At 41.7% G+C, this 17,712-nt stretch overlaps 2 protein-coding genes across 8 annotated transcripts in view; both read left to right on the top strand.

Annotated features, from left to right (window-relative positions):
* Positions 1 to 9,404, top strand: part of CCDC88C (coiled-coil and HOOK domain protein 88C) — a 93,788-nt gene extending 84,384 nt beyond the window's left edge. For 3 of the 6 annotated variants that reach the window (XM_021531941.3, XM_085582267.1, XM_021531944.3), the window contains 6 exons: positions 2,282 to 2,464; positions 2,811 to 2,879; positions 3,656 to 3,724; positions 4,502 to 4,803; positions 5,779 to 5,994; positions 7,170 to 9,404. In XM_021531941.3, coding sequence (XP_021387616.3) covers positions 2,282 to 2,464; positions 2,811 to 2,879; positions 3,656 to 3,724; positions 4,502 to 4,803; positions 5,779 to 5,994; positions 7,170 to 8,153 — 1,823 coding nt within the window. In that variant the 3' untranslated portion in view covers positions 8,154 to 9,404. The remainder of the gene's footprint in view (positions 1 to 2,281; positions 2,465 to 2,810; positions 2,880 to 3,655; positions 3,725 to 4,501; positions 4,804 to 5,778; positions 5,995 to 7,169) is intronic. The other 3 variants (XM_021531943.3, XM_085582270.1, XM_085582269.1) reach the window with 2 other exon arrangements.
* Positions 9,405 to 10,689: 1,285 nt separating this feature from the next.
* Positions 10,690 to 17,712, top strand: part of LOC144246473 (uncharacterized) — a 23,793-nt gene continuing 16,770 nt past the window's right edge. For both annotated transcript variants that reach the window (XM_085582292.1, XM_085582291.1), the window contains exon 1: positions 10,690 to 13,257. In XM_085582292.1, coding sequence (XP_085438418.1) covers positions 13,241 to 13,257 — 17 coding nt within the window. In that variant the 5' untranslated portion in view covers positions 10,690 to 13,240. The remainder of the gene's footprint in view (positions 13,258 to 17,712) is intronic.

Raw genomic sequence — 17,712 nt, 5'->3', positions numbered from 1 at the left:
AAAGCAAGGATAAAGAAAAGTCTCCTAAGTCTCCATCGAATCATCAGTCTTTCTCTAATCGGCTCCGGTTCTGGTCTTCTTCCGACATCCCATCCTCTCCTAATGAAATTCTTTCTTTCCCGGAACTAGGAGTGTTCTAACAACTTCTCTGTAGCATTTATCTTCATTTATTTCTGACAAATGTAAAAAAAAAAAAAAACAAAAAAAAACAAAAACAAAATCCCACATGCCATAAAAGAACACGCACATTGATAGAGACACTCAGCATGTCTATACAATACTCTAAATACAAGCAAAGATTAGTGAACATGGACTTAATTTTTCCAGTAGAAGATGAATCACTATTGCACACTGTGGATCATTTCTTCAATGCAGCACACTTTAGGGGACCTCAAGGCATACAGTTTGCGTATGTATATTGGCTGTGGTGCATGTTGTAAGTAAGTGAAGTTGCTATTCGCTTCAATATTTTCTTGCAGTCATGTACTTGCATTGTGTCCAGTTAAAGTGCTGAACTGATTTGCTGTTGCTATGCTTTCTACAGTGTGGTAGTCCTACTGAAATAAAAATACAGTCTCAAGCTCCAGAGATTTTTCCAATAGTCTGTGCTACTAAATTATTTTAAAAGGCTGGTTTTTTAACACCTTTTTCTGCTTTTAAGTAGTCTAGCTTTGAATATAGAATGGAAGCTGCTGGAAAAATTATTCTCAGCCAAGTGTCTTAATGGTCACATTCAGACCCGATATTTAGCAAGGTTTTGTACTTCTAATTAAGAAAATTAATCTTGAACTGAGCTGACATTTCAGTTTTTTCTGCTTCAGTTTCAACACTTTTTTTGGAAGAAGAATGTTAATTTGTTCTCTTAAAGCTGGGAATAACCTTCATTAATCCATTGCCCAGAATTCTAATATTCATGACCTGGTGGCTTCTGAAATGAATGTGCAGTGCAGTCCCCACCCTGATAGAGAATTGGATGCAGCATGGGCAGTGTGTTACCGGGGGCTCAGCACAGAGGCCAGAAGATCTTGTTTCCATTCTCACTCTGAGAACTGTCCCCAGTGGCACAATCAGGGACTCTGACAGTAAAGCCTTCTTTTTGTTACCCATCTGGGGATTTGTGGAGAACATTAGTGTCCAGGGCAGTTAATATTTCTGGAAGGTGTTAAGTGTCACAGAGTCAATTAGAAATACAGATTTGCATGTGAAGCTTTAGCCAGTAGTTGCCCCTGCAGGCATGGTATGTGTTTCAATTCTGATTGCAAGTGCTGGGCCAGTCTGTGGAGCCCATGTAGACCCAGGGAGAAAATACTGTTCCTGAATGAAGTCAGCTTCCAGGAGCCATCTAGGATGACAGCACGTTGGTCCATTTCTCTAATACAACTTCACACTGTGCTTTGAACCGTCTGTCCATTGTCTCTGCAAGCTGTTTATTTCGACTGCTGCACTCTGCTGCATTTTCAACATTAAGTTTCTGTTACTTAAGTATTCCATAGAAATATATAAAATCTAGAATCTTGCATCTGATTAGGTGTGTTTTCTGCAGTAAATTGTTTATTTTTTTTTCTATGTGTGCCTTAAAGCATTACATCGACATTACAAGAAATTAATTAACCCGCTTCATCAGTAGAAAAGAATTTTTCAGATTCTTAATCTAATCAGACAGTTTTTGTTGTTCTCCTGCTAAGATCCCAGGAGCTCCACTTAAAAATCATTGCACCAGGACATCATAAGAGCAGAGTTTCAACCTTGTAAAGACTGAGCTCTTACCCACAGCAAAGATATAAACCTGAAAGCAGTTAGCTTAGTGCACATATCATGATAGATAATTTTCAAATCAGCATTATTTTTCTTTGAGTAAGAGCATGACTACTGTCACTCTTCCCCTATTCTATTTTATTACTGAAGTAAGTTCTTATAAAATGCACCTACAAGGTATAATGTTATGGGAATTTCACACCTCACTTATCTTTTCTGGATTCATGTCTTTGCTCCTTTTCTTCCTCCTTTCACAGTAATTGTTGCATGTATAATATCAACCCTCCCACCGGCACTAAGCAGCCCTTGTCACTCCCACACTTTACAGAGAGCACACATGATTGACAAGCTGGTGGCAGAAATTTCCTATTCACTACTGCACTGTTTATGGAAAAGCTTGCCAAACTAGCGCCTCTGTTGTGCAGTTTCTTTGTGCCTGTTTGTCATGTTTGTATGGGCAGATAAATACAAATCCCCTAATGCTATTTTTCATTGAGTCTTATTCATTTACCTCTCTCCCCACCAGTGCTAATGGACCTAAAGCAAAAAAGGAATTCCCATCACGGAGGCAGCAATGATAATGCTGAAATCTCAGCAGACTCTGCAACAAAACCCAGCTGTGTGGAAATGGGTCCCAGGACTTTCTCAACCTCAGCTATTCACCTGCACACTTCCACTCCCATCTTCCGGCTCCAGAGCAGGCCAAAAGGTGTGTGTGCATTTGGTACAGCAGCTGGTATTGCCAGGCAGGCTGCTTCATGGTTCCTGCAAGGCTACTAGTGCCATCCAAGTACAAAACCAGAGCACTTATATTTTAGCTCCTGATTTATGTGCTGAATGGTTTAATTTGTGAGGTGTATTTACCCACTCTTGAAATGTCATCAACTTGGCAGAGCATATTTGAGTGTCAGTTCTTCAGTGATTCCCTGCCCAGTGTTTAGAAGATGGGTCTGTAAAACCCCCTTGATCGCCTCAGTCTTCTACACTGCTAGAAGATGTTGGAGATGGACCTTTCTGTGTTCAAGTGGCCTCTTAAATTTTATGTTCTTTTCCAGGCTACAATTCAGAAGATAATCTCTCTGAACAGTCCCCGGAGGTGGAGCTTGCAAGCACCAGACGGCACGGTAAGCTCGTAGCACAAGTGCTCTAAACATCTGCATTAAGACTTGTTTCATTAATCCACATGAGCTGTCCTGGAGTGTTTTAGCTGCATTTTTATTACAGAAGAAGGTGTAGTAATTTGGCACCATTTTGTGAATGGGATTCTAACTGGTTCTGGTTTTCTATTGAAGCTTTTAATTGGTGTTTTGCCAAAATGAGTTTTCAAAACAATGCTTTGAAGGCATTGAGGCAAGCTGCCTTCCACCACCAACACACCTTTTAATGCATGTCCTACAGATTAGTTGCTGATTTTTCTGGAGAATGTTTAATTCTTTCCTTAAGGGAGTGAATCAGCAGTAAAAGAAATTTTGTGTGTGGCTTGTGGATGCAGAGGGAATGCTGTTGAAGCAGCAGCACTGCCTGCTTAGAGACTGCAGAAAACTGAATTTGCAAGCTGGCCACCTCCAGCTCCTTCCAAAGAAAACTGAAAAAGAGGAAGCAACTTATTGTTGAACTTTTTCAGTATCTGCATTACTTTATATAGTTACTGTAAAAATCCAGAACATATTTCTTTGTGCAAAAAATGAGATGAGCAAGATGGATCCTAAACAACTTGAAAAATTAAGATGTTTTCTATTCTGTCCAGATTTTGGCATCATGTGTGTATTATGTTGTTAATGTTTTCAAAGTGACTTAGTTGCACAGGTCCTATTTTCAGAAGGGAGACTGTAGCCAAGTCTTGTAGAGAATCAGAGGAACTTAAGATCTGTTTGTTCAATGCTTGATTTGTGTTTTTCAGCGTCCAGGCCAAACAGTTTAGAGAGCAGTAGGAATGCTTCCAGCAGTAGTTCACCTCTCAATTTGAAAGGTAAAGCTTTTACAGCTGAGTTGTGACAAACAGGAAGTGAAATTCTGTGAAACTGTGTGTAAAATGCCATTTTCCTTCCAATTAATTTTGAAGACATGTTTTGAAATGGTAGTGATTATGCAATCTGGACATGGCTGTCTTGGGAATCAAAACTGCTGGCAAGAAGTCCTTTTCTAAGATTGATTCTGGCAAGGGAAGGCTTTTAAGGCAGACATTTGGGTTTTGCTTCAGTCTGACCTGGTATCTTATTGTGGGAAATATCAGGCCACTCTTAGACGCTGTACAAGAGATCTCTGTGGTTCCTACTCTGCACACAGCTTCTGTATGGAATCAGTGTGCTCTGGAGATTTGCTTTTGCAAATTGTGAATCCTTGAAGAATGCCGACCTGATACTGTGGAAAAATCTGTTTTCTGCTTTTCCACGGTCAGGTTCAAGCTCTCAGATGACACAGCCAAGACTGGGAGATCTTTCTATGACACACAGGTTGTAAAGAGGCACCAAATACTATCTTACTAATATAAGGCTTATTAGCCCCCAGTGCTATTTTTGTTCTTTGGTGAAGTAGTTGTGCTTATTTAAGGTGCTGTAAGATATTTAGTTGTCCTGATTTTTCAAAGCTCTGATTGATTTGAACTCTGTAGGAGAAAAAATGAAGGTAAAAAATGTCAACCAGTCTGTGTGGAAATGGCCTTGCATGATAAGTTCCTACCTGAGTGTGAAATCTACTGAAATTATGTCAGAGCGGTGTCATTAATGGTATTTATGCTTCTCCTCAGGTTCCTTAGACCACATCCATGGTAGAACCGAGAGCCTCAGCAGTGAAGATATGGTGCCAAGCAGAGAGGCACCAGTCTTGCTCCGAGATACTTATTCCCTTCACTCTGCTGCTGCTTTCTTAAGCCCTGGCAGTAGGCATGAGTCCTCCTCCCACAGGAATGGTTTGATGTCCTGTGCTATACCTCAGAGGAGCAATCCACCCCAGTCTCACACAGGCAGGCAGCGATCTGCCTCACCTGGTAGTGAGATGGTAACTTTGGAAGAGTTCTTGGAAGAGAGCAACAGGCTGTCTCTACCAAGTGTAAGTAAATAGAGCTAGATAGCCCATTTCAGATGTTGAAAAACTGTTCAAAACTGATTTAGGAGGATGAGGGCATAGGGAAGGAAACAGAGACAAGATGATCCTTGTTCATATATACAAGTACTATCAAATCTAGCAAAACAAATGAGATAGTTTCAATAACTAAGGTAAAATTAGCTTTCATATAGCACTCTGCTAATTTATTTTTGTTTATCAGCTATGGCAAGTCAGATAATTCACTGCAAGCACTCTGTATTGGACTGCTGGGGCTTTTTGCTAGCAAATAATTGTGGTCAAGGTTTTGTATCATCAGTTCTCAGCTCCAGGTATCTTTATTTATAAACTGGTAAGTTTTCTGTGTAATTTTCAGCTGCTAAATCTATAATTATGGATGATAACCTAGAACAGTTTTAAGTTGAAGTGCAACATATGCAGTTGTTAAAACCATCTGAAAAAAAAATCTGAAAATATCAGTGTATTTGAAAAAGGCCATTTTTCTTGCAGAAGGAAGTTTTTGATGCTTTCACCATGTTTGTGTTTTGACTGATACTGCCCTGTTGGTTCAGTGACTGCAAGAATATGTTGCACATTGAAGTGCTTTTTTCAGGAACTAAATATTTTCAAGATAGCATTTGTTTTTCACTGCTCAGACATGCTGTACAGTAGTAAGGCAGTGCACTATTGAACAGGTTAATATCTTAAAAACAGTTAATTGATAGTGTAAGTGAACAGAGGTTTCTGTTTTATGAATGCCTTGGTAAAAGTATTGAAATCAGCAGAGCTGTGCTATTTCATGGCACCAGTAAATTCTGGTCCTTGAATTTTCACAGTAATGTTGAATTATACCTCCTACTCCCTCATTACCCTAAGTGCAATTCTTAGCTTTTAGAGATGTTTAAAATTAATACTTTTGTGTGTCTGTAACTACCTGACCATGTCCATTTTCATTCTTTCTGTCATCCTGTTCCTTTTCAGCATCGGCGCAGTTTAAATGAGAGTGAAATGATTTCATTACACCAATTTCTGTTAGAAGCTGATGCACTGTATCCCTCTTGCTACTCCCCATGTCCTTCCATTCATCAGGAACATTCGAAGTCATTCGAATCGGTCCTCAGTGTTTCATATTCCGACAGCATGAGGCACAGAACAGGCAGGGGAAATAGGAGATCTGCTTCATTCTATATCCCCAGGGTATCCGTTGTTCTTATTATGAAGGCAACAGCTCCTGACTTACCACAGCTTTTGCTAGCATATTAATACCTATAGAAGCATACTGTAACTGCTAGTTGTTACTTTAAAGGCTGCCAGATCACTTGCATTAATTGCTTATAAAGTATTTGCAGCATTTGTTTATACATGCGTGTTTTTGGAGGACTCATCATTCTGTAATGCTAATGTCCGTAACAGCTGTTTGAATAAAGTTAAAAATAACCCTAACACTTTTAACACTTAGTTGAACTAAGAAATCTTCACACTGCACTATTACCATTGATGGTATTTGCTTATGGAAAGCGAGTTTTTGGACTGGAAGAAATATTTGGAACACAAGTGAAATAAGTGTATTATGCTTTAAACATGCTCCCCTAGAGAAGAGTAAAGAAATAAATTTCATGAGCTTGTTCAGCATTGTTGTTTGTAATGACAGCATGCCCCTTAACTGTTCTGAGCATGTCTTTTACTAACAATACATGGGCAGCTGATCAAACATCACCATTTTTGGATTGCGTGGACCATCCCCATGAAATACTCACTGTATATTTTACTGCCAGGTTAATTGTCTGACTTGAAATTTGCAAGATGGTTGTAGGCAGACATTTTTTGTACATTTCAGTCTATTGTACATGCAGCTTTTAACATACACAGTATATTGAATGGGAGAGGTGAAGGGAATCAATGGAGAAGGAATGAAATTTTTTTGTAATGCTAGCACATCTCCCCAAGGTATTGACTTCTGTTACATTCCTGAAGTTACAGTAGAATTATCCAGATGAACTGTATTCTGGAATATGACAGACATAATTGATATCTGTTGATAAATGGCTGATATCATCAATATGATATTGATGTTAAAGTGACAGTGGCTGATGTGAAAGGAAGCAAAAGAGCTGCTGTCCAGGTTGCAACCAAAATTATTTCAAAATTGTAACAATTAACCTGGCAAACAAGGTTGTCACAATCTAATTACAATAAGCACATTGTTTTTTGAGTTGGATTTATATCCATTTTAAACATTCATCTCTTCTGTTTCCACTATTAGTGTGTTTGGCTTAAGTGGGAAGGAAGATTTTTGCAAATACAGAGTTCTGCTTGATTCTTTAAACAAAATGTGTTGTCATTAATGTGACATGCATGTTTTCTCACACCAGGACACCTCCACAAGCAGAGATGACTTGCTCGGCGATTATTTTAGGAAAGCAAATGAGCCTTCAGCTACTGGAAACTTGCTGGTTCAGCCATCCAGAAAGGAGGCTGCTAAGATGCCCACTAGTCTTGTTGCTCCAACTGTGAAGATGGCCATGGTTGATGAAGAAGTAAAAACGGCTGTGCCTGACAATTACATGAAGCCAAACCTCAGACAAGTTGAACCTGATGCTCTGGCAAACCCCCAAGGGTCCCTTAAGCTTCCTCACACAGCACAGCACCAGTCTGCCAGCGGGGTGCGGCAGATGGCCCAGCCTCAGCAGCCTGGAACCGTGAGCAGGAGGAGTACGTCCCTGAGCAGGGCATTCAGCTTGGCCTCTGCAGACCTCCTCAGGGCTGCTGGCCCAGAGGCCTACAGGCAGGAGAGCCCTCAGAAGTCAGGAGCAGAGCTGCATGGGGGCAAGGACACTGTCTGTCAGAGCACCAGGGCTTCTGTGCCAGCAAGCTCCCAGGCACCCTTAAGAGAGAGGCCACAGTCTGCAAAGGTGGCAGGTTCTGTGCAAGGTGTCGATTCCCGCTGTCGGCGCCTTTCCCTGGTCCCACCAAAAGATGAGAGGCCACTCTCCTTCCATCAGTTCTCTGCCTCACCCACTGCATCCACCAGCAATCTGAATGTCCAGCAGCAAGAGCGTGTGAACCCCTACTCATCCCATACTCCCTCAAAAGTCAAACCCAAGTCAGCACCTCGTACTGAGGAGGTGGCCGCAGTGGCCCCTGCCAGAGCTGTTTGCAGCAGCACTGAGGCAAATACTTCCCCAGGACAAGGCCAGGGTGATGCCATACTTAGTAAGTGCCAGGGTAAGCTGTTGGAAAGCAGCTCTGGGGCTGTAGAGGAGTCTGTGAGAGGAAACAGCTCCAACAGCACTCCTGGGTCTCCTGACCCCCAGGGGGATCAGCAGACGGTTTGGTATGAGTATGGCTGTGTGTAAGCCACAGGTGTAGCTGTAATATGTGTGTTTGGTATGGCTGATGTCCAGGTACCATTTATCTAGACACTGTCGGGTCTTGAAAGGCATCACCTGTAGGTTTCTCTGAGTATTCTCTGGATACTGTTTCCTAGTTGGACAAACTGATTAAGGAGCAAAACCCTAGTCCTTCTGACACTATTGTGCCTAAAACAAAATGGAAGCCTGACCTAATCTCACATCAGACTTGGCACCTGATTCTCACAGGTTCTGAGCATTCCCCAGTCCAGCAGAAGAGTAGCAGGGTCCTCTGTCATTGCTGCACTGTGCACCCTTTCTGCATGCATTAAAGAAAAGTTTCACAGGTCCTGTGTGTGCTGAACTCTGCCCCACTATTGGTAAATAACCATACTGAAAAGGTCATATGAAAGCCAAACTTCTCCCCCAAAGACAGAAGCAAATGCTTGACTTTAGCATGGAGATGAAGAGCAAAAGTTTGTGGCTTTAGCTATGGATCTGGTAAAATCTATTTTTCTAGCCACAGACATATCTTATAGAAGGTATTGTATAGACTTCAAGGGTCATATCTCAACCTTTCCCACTTGGGCTATGGAAACACAGAAGCCAGCATAATTACCCCGCTGCCTTCACTATAGCTGCAGCTCAGTGGATCCTTGACTCTGCAGAGTGGTGCTGCCTTTTGAAACTTGTTTTATCTTTTATATAAACACTGGAATTAATGCAGCCTTTCAGGGGAGATGCCATTTAAATTGCTAAGGTGGCATCTCATGTACAAAAATGTCTTGTAAGTATGTATATAAGGAGCTCATGTACTGTATAAGAATGCTGTGTAAATTTTATTACATTCTTGTGTGCATGACAACCCACATCCTATGTGGGCTTTTGTCTCTTAGAAATCCTTGTTTGTCTCCAAGAACTTTTCTCAGTATAGAAAGCAAAATAATTTTGTACACATGTGAAAAAATATACTTTAAAAAATCTATTTATGTGCAAAGAAGTTCCCTGTATGTTTCTGTCCAGAGTGTCATCAGCTGCTTGTGTATATATGATCAAATGTGTATCTTTTAATTCCATGTTTGTAAAGCTGTTCTTGCAATAGACTAAATCCTTTTTAAAAAATGCTTCTTTTGGTGGTTCTGATTTAATTTAGTAAAGAGAAAACTGATTCATTTGATGTTTTTGTTATCTAATATGTAGTAATTCCCATTCTGAAAACTACAAAATTGTTTATAATAAAGATTGAAAGAAAATAGATTGATGTTCTACTTCTTGTCCTTGGAAAAATAAAAACCCCAAAAATGTGATTGACAGTGCTGGAGATCTGTCTGCAACATCTCTTCAGCCTTAGTACTGATTTTCATGTCTGTGTGATGAAGTATTTGTTTTTATAATGTTGAAGGTGCACCAGGAGTCTTTTTGTTTAATTATAGCCTTCTTACTGAAGACTACAGGAGGGTGGAACATGCAAAAACAAGTGCCTTACAGTTCACTCTATAATTGGACTGTTAGATTTTTATGCTTCTCTGAGCACTTCGGACAAGGGTAAACATGCTGTCAGTTTTGACTAAGCTTGCGTCTTGTATTGTCTATTTTGAACTTAACTCTCAGGATGCCTTATGAAAGTGAGAAATTATTCATTTTACAACATGGAGAGAATGGCAAAAAATCCTTTCTGCCTTGTCTATTATTTCAGTTACAAACTATAGTTTTGCAACGAATTTAAAATTATATGTGCTATATGGCAATTTTAGAACATAGCGAATGTTCTTAGTAAACTGAAATTCTTCCAGAAATTTTATCTCGGAATGGATTCTTGGCCAGACCACTAAAGGTTGGAGGCTGGTGTTTCTCCCTTGTTTCAGCTCCCTTTTGGAGGACAGGTGCAGGCTGGGCTGCTGAGGAAGTGACTTGTTAGTTACTGCAGATCTGCTTTTGCTATAAATATCTGTCCAGTGGCACACCTTAGTTGACAGTTTCTGAGTTACAATTATTTATGTTCTCAGTTGTAGTGAGCTTGAATTAAAAAGTACTGAATACATTTGCAGTATCATTCAGATGTGGGCTAATTCTAAGCAGGTTATACCATGGGACGGCTGAGGCGCAGAGCGCTGTCTGCGTCCCTCGGGCCTCTGGCGGTGTGGGGGTGTTGGTGCAGGTGCTGCCCTGCCGGGCAGGCGCGGTTCTGTGCGAGCTGGGCTCGGCCCCGGGCGGGCCGGGGCTGCCCCCAGCTCCGCCTCGGCCTCCCCGGGCGCCCGGAGCCCGCGGTAGCCCGAGGGGGAGAGCGCAATTGTGTTTGGAGAGACAGAGATGGGCAAATCCTCCCCGAGCTGTGCCGCTGAGGCGCGGTGAGGTGGCGGAGCTGTGGGAAGGGGTGTTGCGGAGGGTGAAGGATGGCGCGGAGCTGCCCGGTCCTTGCTGGATGCTCCCAAGAAGTGGAGATGGAATTCTGCAGCTCCAGGCTGCAGCTTGTGCGGCCGGGCCCGGCTGCGGGGGGGCACAGCGGACGGGCTGGCTGAGGCCACGGCCGCCGCCCGGCCAGCGGGGCGGGGATGCCGAGCGCCACAGGCTCGGCACGGCCTCTCGCAGCTCCGCACGGGCTGGGGGATGTTTCCCGACGGGAGGCAAGGGTGTGCTCTCTGAAGGTTGCTCCTTACGAGCTAAGTGGTGCTGCCACTGGCCCTGGAGCCAACGCTTCGAGCAGTTCAGTGGCTCGTTAATTCTCGAGATGGAGTTTTCTGTTAAAGGAGGGTTTTTGAGGGGATCCGTCCCGAGGAGGCCACTGAGCAGCCGGCAGTTTTCCAAGGAAGCCGAGGGGCTGTGACTTCGGCAGCAGCCGCTCCCTGCGGTGTGCTCGGACTCTGCAGTCAGGAAAGCTGCTCGGCTCAAGGAAACAAATGCCGGTGTGTGTTTGAAGTGCAATAAATGGCTGAAGGGGGATAGGTGCCGGGGGTGCGTGCTCTGCAGTGACAGAGAGCATCCTGAGCCAGAAATCTGAGGCCATTCACAGTGACGGCGTGTCGCGGGAGCCCGCCTCCCGTCAGATGTTCTTCCGCTCTTCTCGGACTTGGAAGTGAGCAGACCTTTTCTGATTCCAGTTAATTGAGTTCAGAAATTAAAACCACCAGAAGAATAATTTGAAAAAACAGAATTTACTTTTTTCTTTCTATAATGAGGGAAGTTCTAAGTGTTAAGAATATTGTAAAAATAACTAGTGCTTAGCTTAGTAAAACCGTGCATCAGCATGTGGTTGGAAATTATTTCTGATTGTCCAGACATTTGGGGATATACTAGCTCAGCTACAGGTAAATTACTTTTAAGACAGAACATGGAAGACATTTACACAGATATTGTTAGTTCAGCCTGAATATTAAATTTATGTACAAAGAACAACACGCTTTCATTTCTTTTTCTGGTTGAACATGAACCCAGCTGTCAAGAGAGCATTTGATTATGGTTTTGCATTTTTAGATGAGTGTGGAATCAGTTGTAGATTTCACCAAAAAAAATGTCCTAAAATTTGCTTCCTTGCCCATCACAATTAGGGAATATCAGATCTCAACAGCACTGGAAATGTTCAAGACAAGGTGGAAAATTTGTGAATATTTTTACAAATCATCAGTACCGGGCAGAATTAACCTGATGTAACAGTGCAGAGTGAAACAATTCAGTTACTGGAAATAACAAATGAAGTTATTGTTTTGAAAGGCTGCTAGACTGGAGAATTAGACTGGGCTATATAAGTCTTTCTTGAAGGCTGGTGCTAGAGGCTGCTATGTGAACTAGGAGAGAATGGCATCAGGTGAAAAAAAAATTTATTTAATAGAGTACTAACAGGAGTTTAACTGGGAGAAACTATGGCAAGTTTTGCAAAACTAAATGGTGTTTTTCCAGTTACAAGGGATTTTTTTTTAAAGTATGAAGAGAGCAGCAGAAAATAAAGGGCTGCTGTTCAATAGCTTCTGAAATAGGAAAGTCCTTAAAAGGCAAGCCTATGTCCTAAAGACAGAAATGTGAGTTGGTGAAGTGTGGCAGAAAGCTGAGGTTAGTTCAGATTTGAAGGATTGTGAAGAATCCCAATAAGTGTAACACAGATGAATAAGGGGCCCCAGTGGAAGAGAACTTCTCTCAGCTGAAACATGCAAGAGACAGTTTATTTATTGACTCTTGTGGGGGGGTTAGGGTGTCATGGTAGGGAAGCAAAACTGGTTTTCTCCTGGGAACAGGATGATGAAAATGTGGTTATTCCACAGAAACTAGGAATGTAAAGCATGTCCAAAACATAACACAGAATGCCATGGAAACTGTCAGCTCATCATTCCCAGAGTACTAATCAGTTCTAGTTAAAACACTTGAACATTTTTATCCAAAGATTATCATAACTGAGGATTATGTAGTTCTGATGGTGAGACCATGACAAAGTGTGTGATATGTGTGTTGCATACCAGGATGAAAAGGAGCAGCAGATCTGAGCATTGACACCAGCCTGTGAAAAGCTGTATTGCATGAGGGAAAACAAAACAGCCCAGCTCCCTCTGCAGTGAGTGACACCCTATGGTGTGATCTGAAACTCTGCTAGAGGAGACAGCACTTAGGAAAGGGAAAATGGAGCTGTTGGTGAGACTCATTGCACCTGGCTCTTATGAAATGAAATAGATTAATAGAATATAATAGTGTTATAATGGTTTTGATTTATGATATAAGAGGGTTCATGGGAGAGTTTAACAGCCTCTGCTTTAAGAACACACCATCAGATAAAAGTATCAGAGCCTCCTGCTTCCTCTCCAGCACCACGTGCTGGCTGCCTTCGGATTCCACACTTGGAACAGTAAGCACCCTCTTCATGTAAAAACCCCGAAATTTACAAGTCAAAGATCACCTCACTTTTTGCAGTTGTTGAGTGGTCTGGAAATGCAAGATGCAGTAATGGCAAGAAAAGCACAGTTTTTGTTTGGGAACATGCTGCTAAGGAAGAACATGAGAGTTCGAGAAGGATATTCCAGATGGAGAAGCACAGCTTGCCAGTGGACTGCTGAGGCATCTCTAGAGACTTGCACTGGAGGGAAGAGGGAGTTTTCTGCAAGTGGAAAAGTATGTCTGAAGAACTGAGGTGAGTGTTTCACAGGGCTACTACTGTGATTGTTTTACCATTTGACAGGGTATTTTGAAAGTTATGTGATTTGGAAGCCTATGTTCCTTTGCCATTTTAAGTATCTCTAACCAAAGTTATCCCATACTTGTTAAACTCATTAAACCTTTCTTCCTTGCACCTTTGCATGATAATTTTTTCTGTAATTATGCAAAACTTCGACTTACATTTGTGTGCACTGTGAGCCCACAGAATACCTAATCTCCAGATAAGTGTGTTTTAGAGCTGCTGGGGATGTTCAGCTGCAGTATCTCAGCCTTCTACAGGATGGAAAACTCCCAATCAGTTTGAGTGTCCCTGTAGCACCCTTATGTCTTTTTACAAGTGAAAGTAGAAGAAATCATGCAAATCAGGGAAATATATGTGAAGGAAAAATCGTGGGAACTTTTTTTACACTTGCAATCCTCTGAAGAAGGACTGCTTGCTCACTGGAGTGAAAAGCCTGTCAGAGTTCAAGGAGCACCTGGATGATGCTCTTAGTCATGTCTGAGTGTTAGATAGTCCTGCAAGGAGCAGGGAATTGGACTCAATTCCCTATTAGTCTCTTCCAATCCAGTATGTTCTGTGACTCTGTTAAAAGGTGGATGGACAAAACAGGCACAAACTGTACAGGATAGACCTTGCAACAATTTAGTTGGGATTTAACTAAAATTAAGCTGAAATTGGTAACCTTCAATTAGCTCAGTCTCTTGAGCTTGCTCACAGCATTTTTGGTCCTTTAGTAAATGATGTAAAGGGGTAGAATGTTTTAGGAAGCTGTATTAACAGCATCATGTAAGCAGGACTGTACAGTTTCTATACTCTGTTTCTATCATACCTCCCAGCTTTCTGAGACAGCTGTTCCTTCTCCATGCAGAGTAGCTTCAGAGCAGTTAGAGCACAAAAGTTTTAAAGCAGCATCCAGTGAGGGAACCATTGTGTGCACTCCAAAACACAGCTTTGGTACCTTCACTGGCAAGAGGATTCCTCTGCTATTGCTGTTTCATCTTGTGTTTCCACACAGTGGCATCTTGTTCCTAGATAGCTGAGGCTTGAAGGAGTTGGGTTATGTATGTTTGATGTGGAACAGTATCTTTTTAGTGTTTTGGTGTGCTCTTAAAACTACTGCTTCCAACAACAACCACATAGTGTGTTGGTAGAAAATTCTTTGCATGAAATGTTTGAAGGAGCCTTATTGCTAAATCCTGTCCTACAGCTGAGATAGTGCAACCAGCTACAAGCTTTTTTCACTTCCAGCAAACTTCCTTCCTTTGTGACTTCTCCTTGCCAGCACTAGACATCTTTCTGTTCTTCACCCCAGAGTATTATCTTTATTCTTAGTGGGAGCTAGCTAACACTTAAAAACACTCATAGGATGATGCATTTAAGAAGATCCTTGTCACTTTTTGCATATTGAGGCAATATTGTTTCTATTTAGTCTTCAGTATTTTTGACAGAACAAGTTTCTACATAATTTTTATTGTTTTAGAATTTCCTTCCTTTCTTATTTTGGCCTCTTTAATTGAAAAAACCCTGGAATTCCTGAAGCCCAGTTCTATTACCTACATTTAGCTCCCATGAACACAGATCTTTTTCCTTGTTTATTTAACCAGCCATATCAATGGTAAGAGTCCCATTTAGCAGATTCTGAATTCCCACCCTGCCCTATATGAACATGTGCTTGTTCTCTCCTTATGTAATCAGGCAAATGAATGAAAACAAATACCAACAAGACTTTATTGTATCAAGTTTCATCCACATGAATTTTTGTAACTAAAATCAGAAGAAATGTTCCCTTTACATGTTAAACTCTCAGGTTATATCTGTTCAATTGAGTTTATCCAGAAAAGGACAATATACTTAGGGAATCTAAAACTGAATGTGAGAAAGCAAAAAGTGAACTCAGTGACCCCTGTCTATTGTTTTTAGCATGATGTCTGTAGCAGTGTTTTATGGCAAACACCATTATCTGAGGAACTATGAACATTCATACTTTGATAGACAATTGGGAATTATTTTGTCCTTGAAGTATTGCTTCAAGGGCATTTAGGCCCTGTCTTCCTCACTGCATTGGGACACTGGTGTATTGACTATCTTATGATTATGTTTCTTTTCAAACTAAAATTCCCAAATCCATGTTAATAGGGGGAAGAGGAGCAGCACAGGAGATCAAGTCAAGACATGGCTGTCCCTCTTGATGAACTCCACTTACCTGTGGCCAGCCTTCTTTTCCATAGCTGAATGGAAGTTCATGCATACATTTATAGTGTACCAACACATCCACAGTCATCCATGGGTCTTTGTAACCAAAGCCTGTGTCTCTAGGGGCACCATAACTGGGGAAGAATTAATTCAGTCTGCTCTGTAGATAACAAGAGCAGAGGTATTCTAGCCTGGATTCTGAAGTAGCTGTAATGGCTACCAATAATTTCACTGTCCTTGATGCCGAGATGTTGAAAAAACTTTTTTATTCATTCTGATAGTCTTGGCATAGAAATTTCTGCATTCTCCATTTCCTTCATGTCTGCATCTGCGCTGTTCAGTGTTGCCAACAGAAATGGGCAGAGCTCCTGGATAGCTGTGTTATGCTCACACCACCTCACTCTTCACTCCTCTGTGAGAGTGAGGCCTTTCTGCCTTTGTAGGCAAAGGGAAGACGTGGAGGCTTGCAGCTGTACCACAGAGCACTCATGGACAGGCCAGCTGATCCTCTACAGGTCCTCGATCCTCTGCAGATGACAACTGGTAATCCACATGTGGCCACCATACTTGGTTTTACTTGGTTGCCAAGTTCGCCCTTATGAAGCCCATTTCTAGTGTGCAAAATGAAGTCTCTGTGTTGGATATTGGCAGTCTAGGTGCAAAAGATTGTTAAATTGCATTTTCAGTGTAAACAAAACATGTTTCCTGCCTCAGGAAAGAGTTAGAGAGGCATATGTTACCTGGCAAAAAACCCCAACCCTGTGGAAATGGCTTGCTGTTCCTATCTAGCCTATTGAGTCCTTGCTGCCCTTCCAGGTTCCTGCCTCTACTGAGGTGAGCAAAAGTAGGACATTTTGAGTGCTTTTGAATTTAAATTTTGAAGGAGCTTGGAAAACATCAGTATAGCAAGGACAAAGAGAACTTCCTGCTGGAAGTCCACATGCTCCTGTGAACAACCTGTTGCCCTTCTAACTTGTGGGAAAGATTAAAAATAACACATGGTGAAGTGCAGACAGGAACAGCAGCAGAAGCAAAGGAAAATAGGAGGACAACAGCTGGATAAAGCAAGAGGCCTGGTTATAGTGAAACCTCTAAAACAAGTGAAGTGTTCTGCTGCACAGCCACCCCACTGGGCAGTGTAAGAGCTGGCCCGGCAGGGACTCCAGGGTGCCACCAGGAAGAGCATTAGCAAATTCTTGTTACTCAGCTATAGAAAATGGAAATGTCTCTGTGGCTTGTCACTGCAAAAGAGAGAACTTACTTATTTTCCTCTTTTCCTCACCAAAATGGGTGCTTGAAAGGATTTAAAACAAATTTCATTAGAAAGTTTGCCCTCGTAGGCAAAGGTTAGATCAGGTACTTGGAATCAATGCCAACACTGCCAGAAAGGGCCTCTGGTGGAATGTGCTTAAGCAGAGATGCTGATGACTGGAAATGATACCAGTGTGGGTGAGCAGAGGCCTGGAAAACATGATCTACAAAAAACACTGGAAAAGTAGGGTTGCTTAATCTGCAAAAAATCAAAGAGAGACAGCATGATTAATCCTCAGACATTTAAATGATCAATACTGAGAAAGGTAGCAATAGTCTGTTTTTCATGTACATTCATAGAAGGGCAATAAAAAGATAAATTATTTTGAAACATGGTAGGTAAACATTTTTGTATTACTGCAATCTTCCTAAGAACAGCCCTAGCCATAGAATGGAGATATTGCAAGAGGTGAGGCAGAATCTTCCTTAATGGCAATTTAAGAGAATTTGAAACTCTAGAGGAGCTAGTCTAGTTTTCCTCAATGGGTAAGAAAAAGATCTAGATTACCTCCTTCCTGCTGCATTTCCATGGCATCTGTCCATTTATAACACCAGTTTAGCTCCATTCTTTTTGAATCTAGCTGCTCCTGGTTTTGACATACACAAGCCAGGAGCAATTCAGTTCAACAGTGTTACTTAATCATCACACACATTAAAATGATTTGACCAAAGTGAGCGAAAAGCTAGAATTGCTGCTTGCAGCGAGTAATAGCTGTTTGTCAGCTTTAATAACTACTGTATAATTCATGGAGATGAAAGGCTACAAAAATGTTATTTCTTTTCATTTTGAGAGTTTTAAGTATTGTCAACATGCAGTGGCTGTGTGTGATGGAGATGGCAACACATGGCTCTGCCGCCTTGGAAGTGATGAGGGCAGATGGCCCAAGCTTCTAAACCCCATTATAAACAATAACAACAACAAAA

The sequence above is a fragment of the Lonchura striata genome, chromosome 5 (assembly GCF_050655825.1).
Source record: "Lonchura striata isolate lonStrDom1 chromosome 5, ASM5065582v1, whole genome shotgun sequence".
Classification (NCBI taxonomy): Eukaryota; Metazoa; Chordata; class Aves; order Passeriformes; family Estrildidae; genus Lonchura; species Lonchura striata.
The sequence above is the reverse complement of the archived record's forward strand: the minus strand, read 5'-3'. Positions and strand labels throughout refer to the sequence as shown.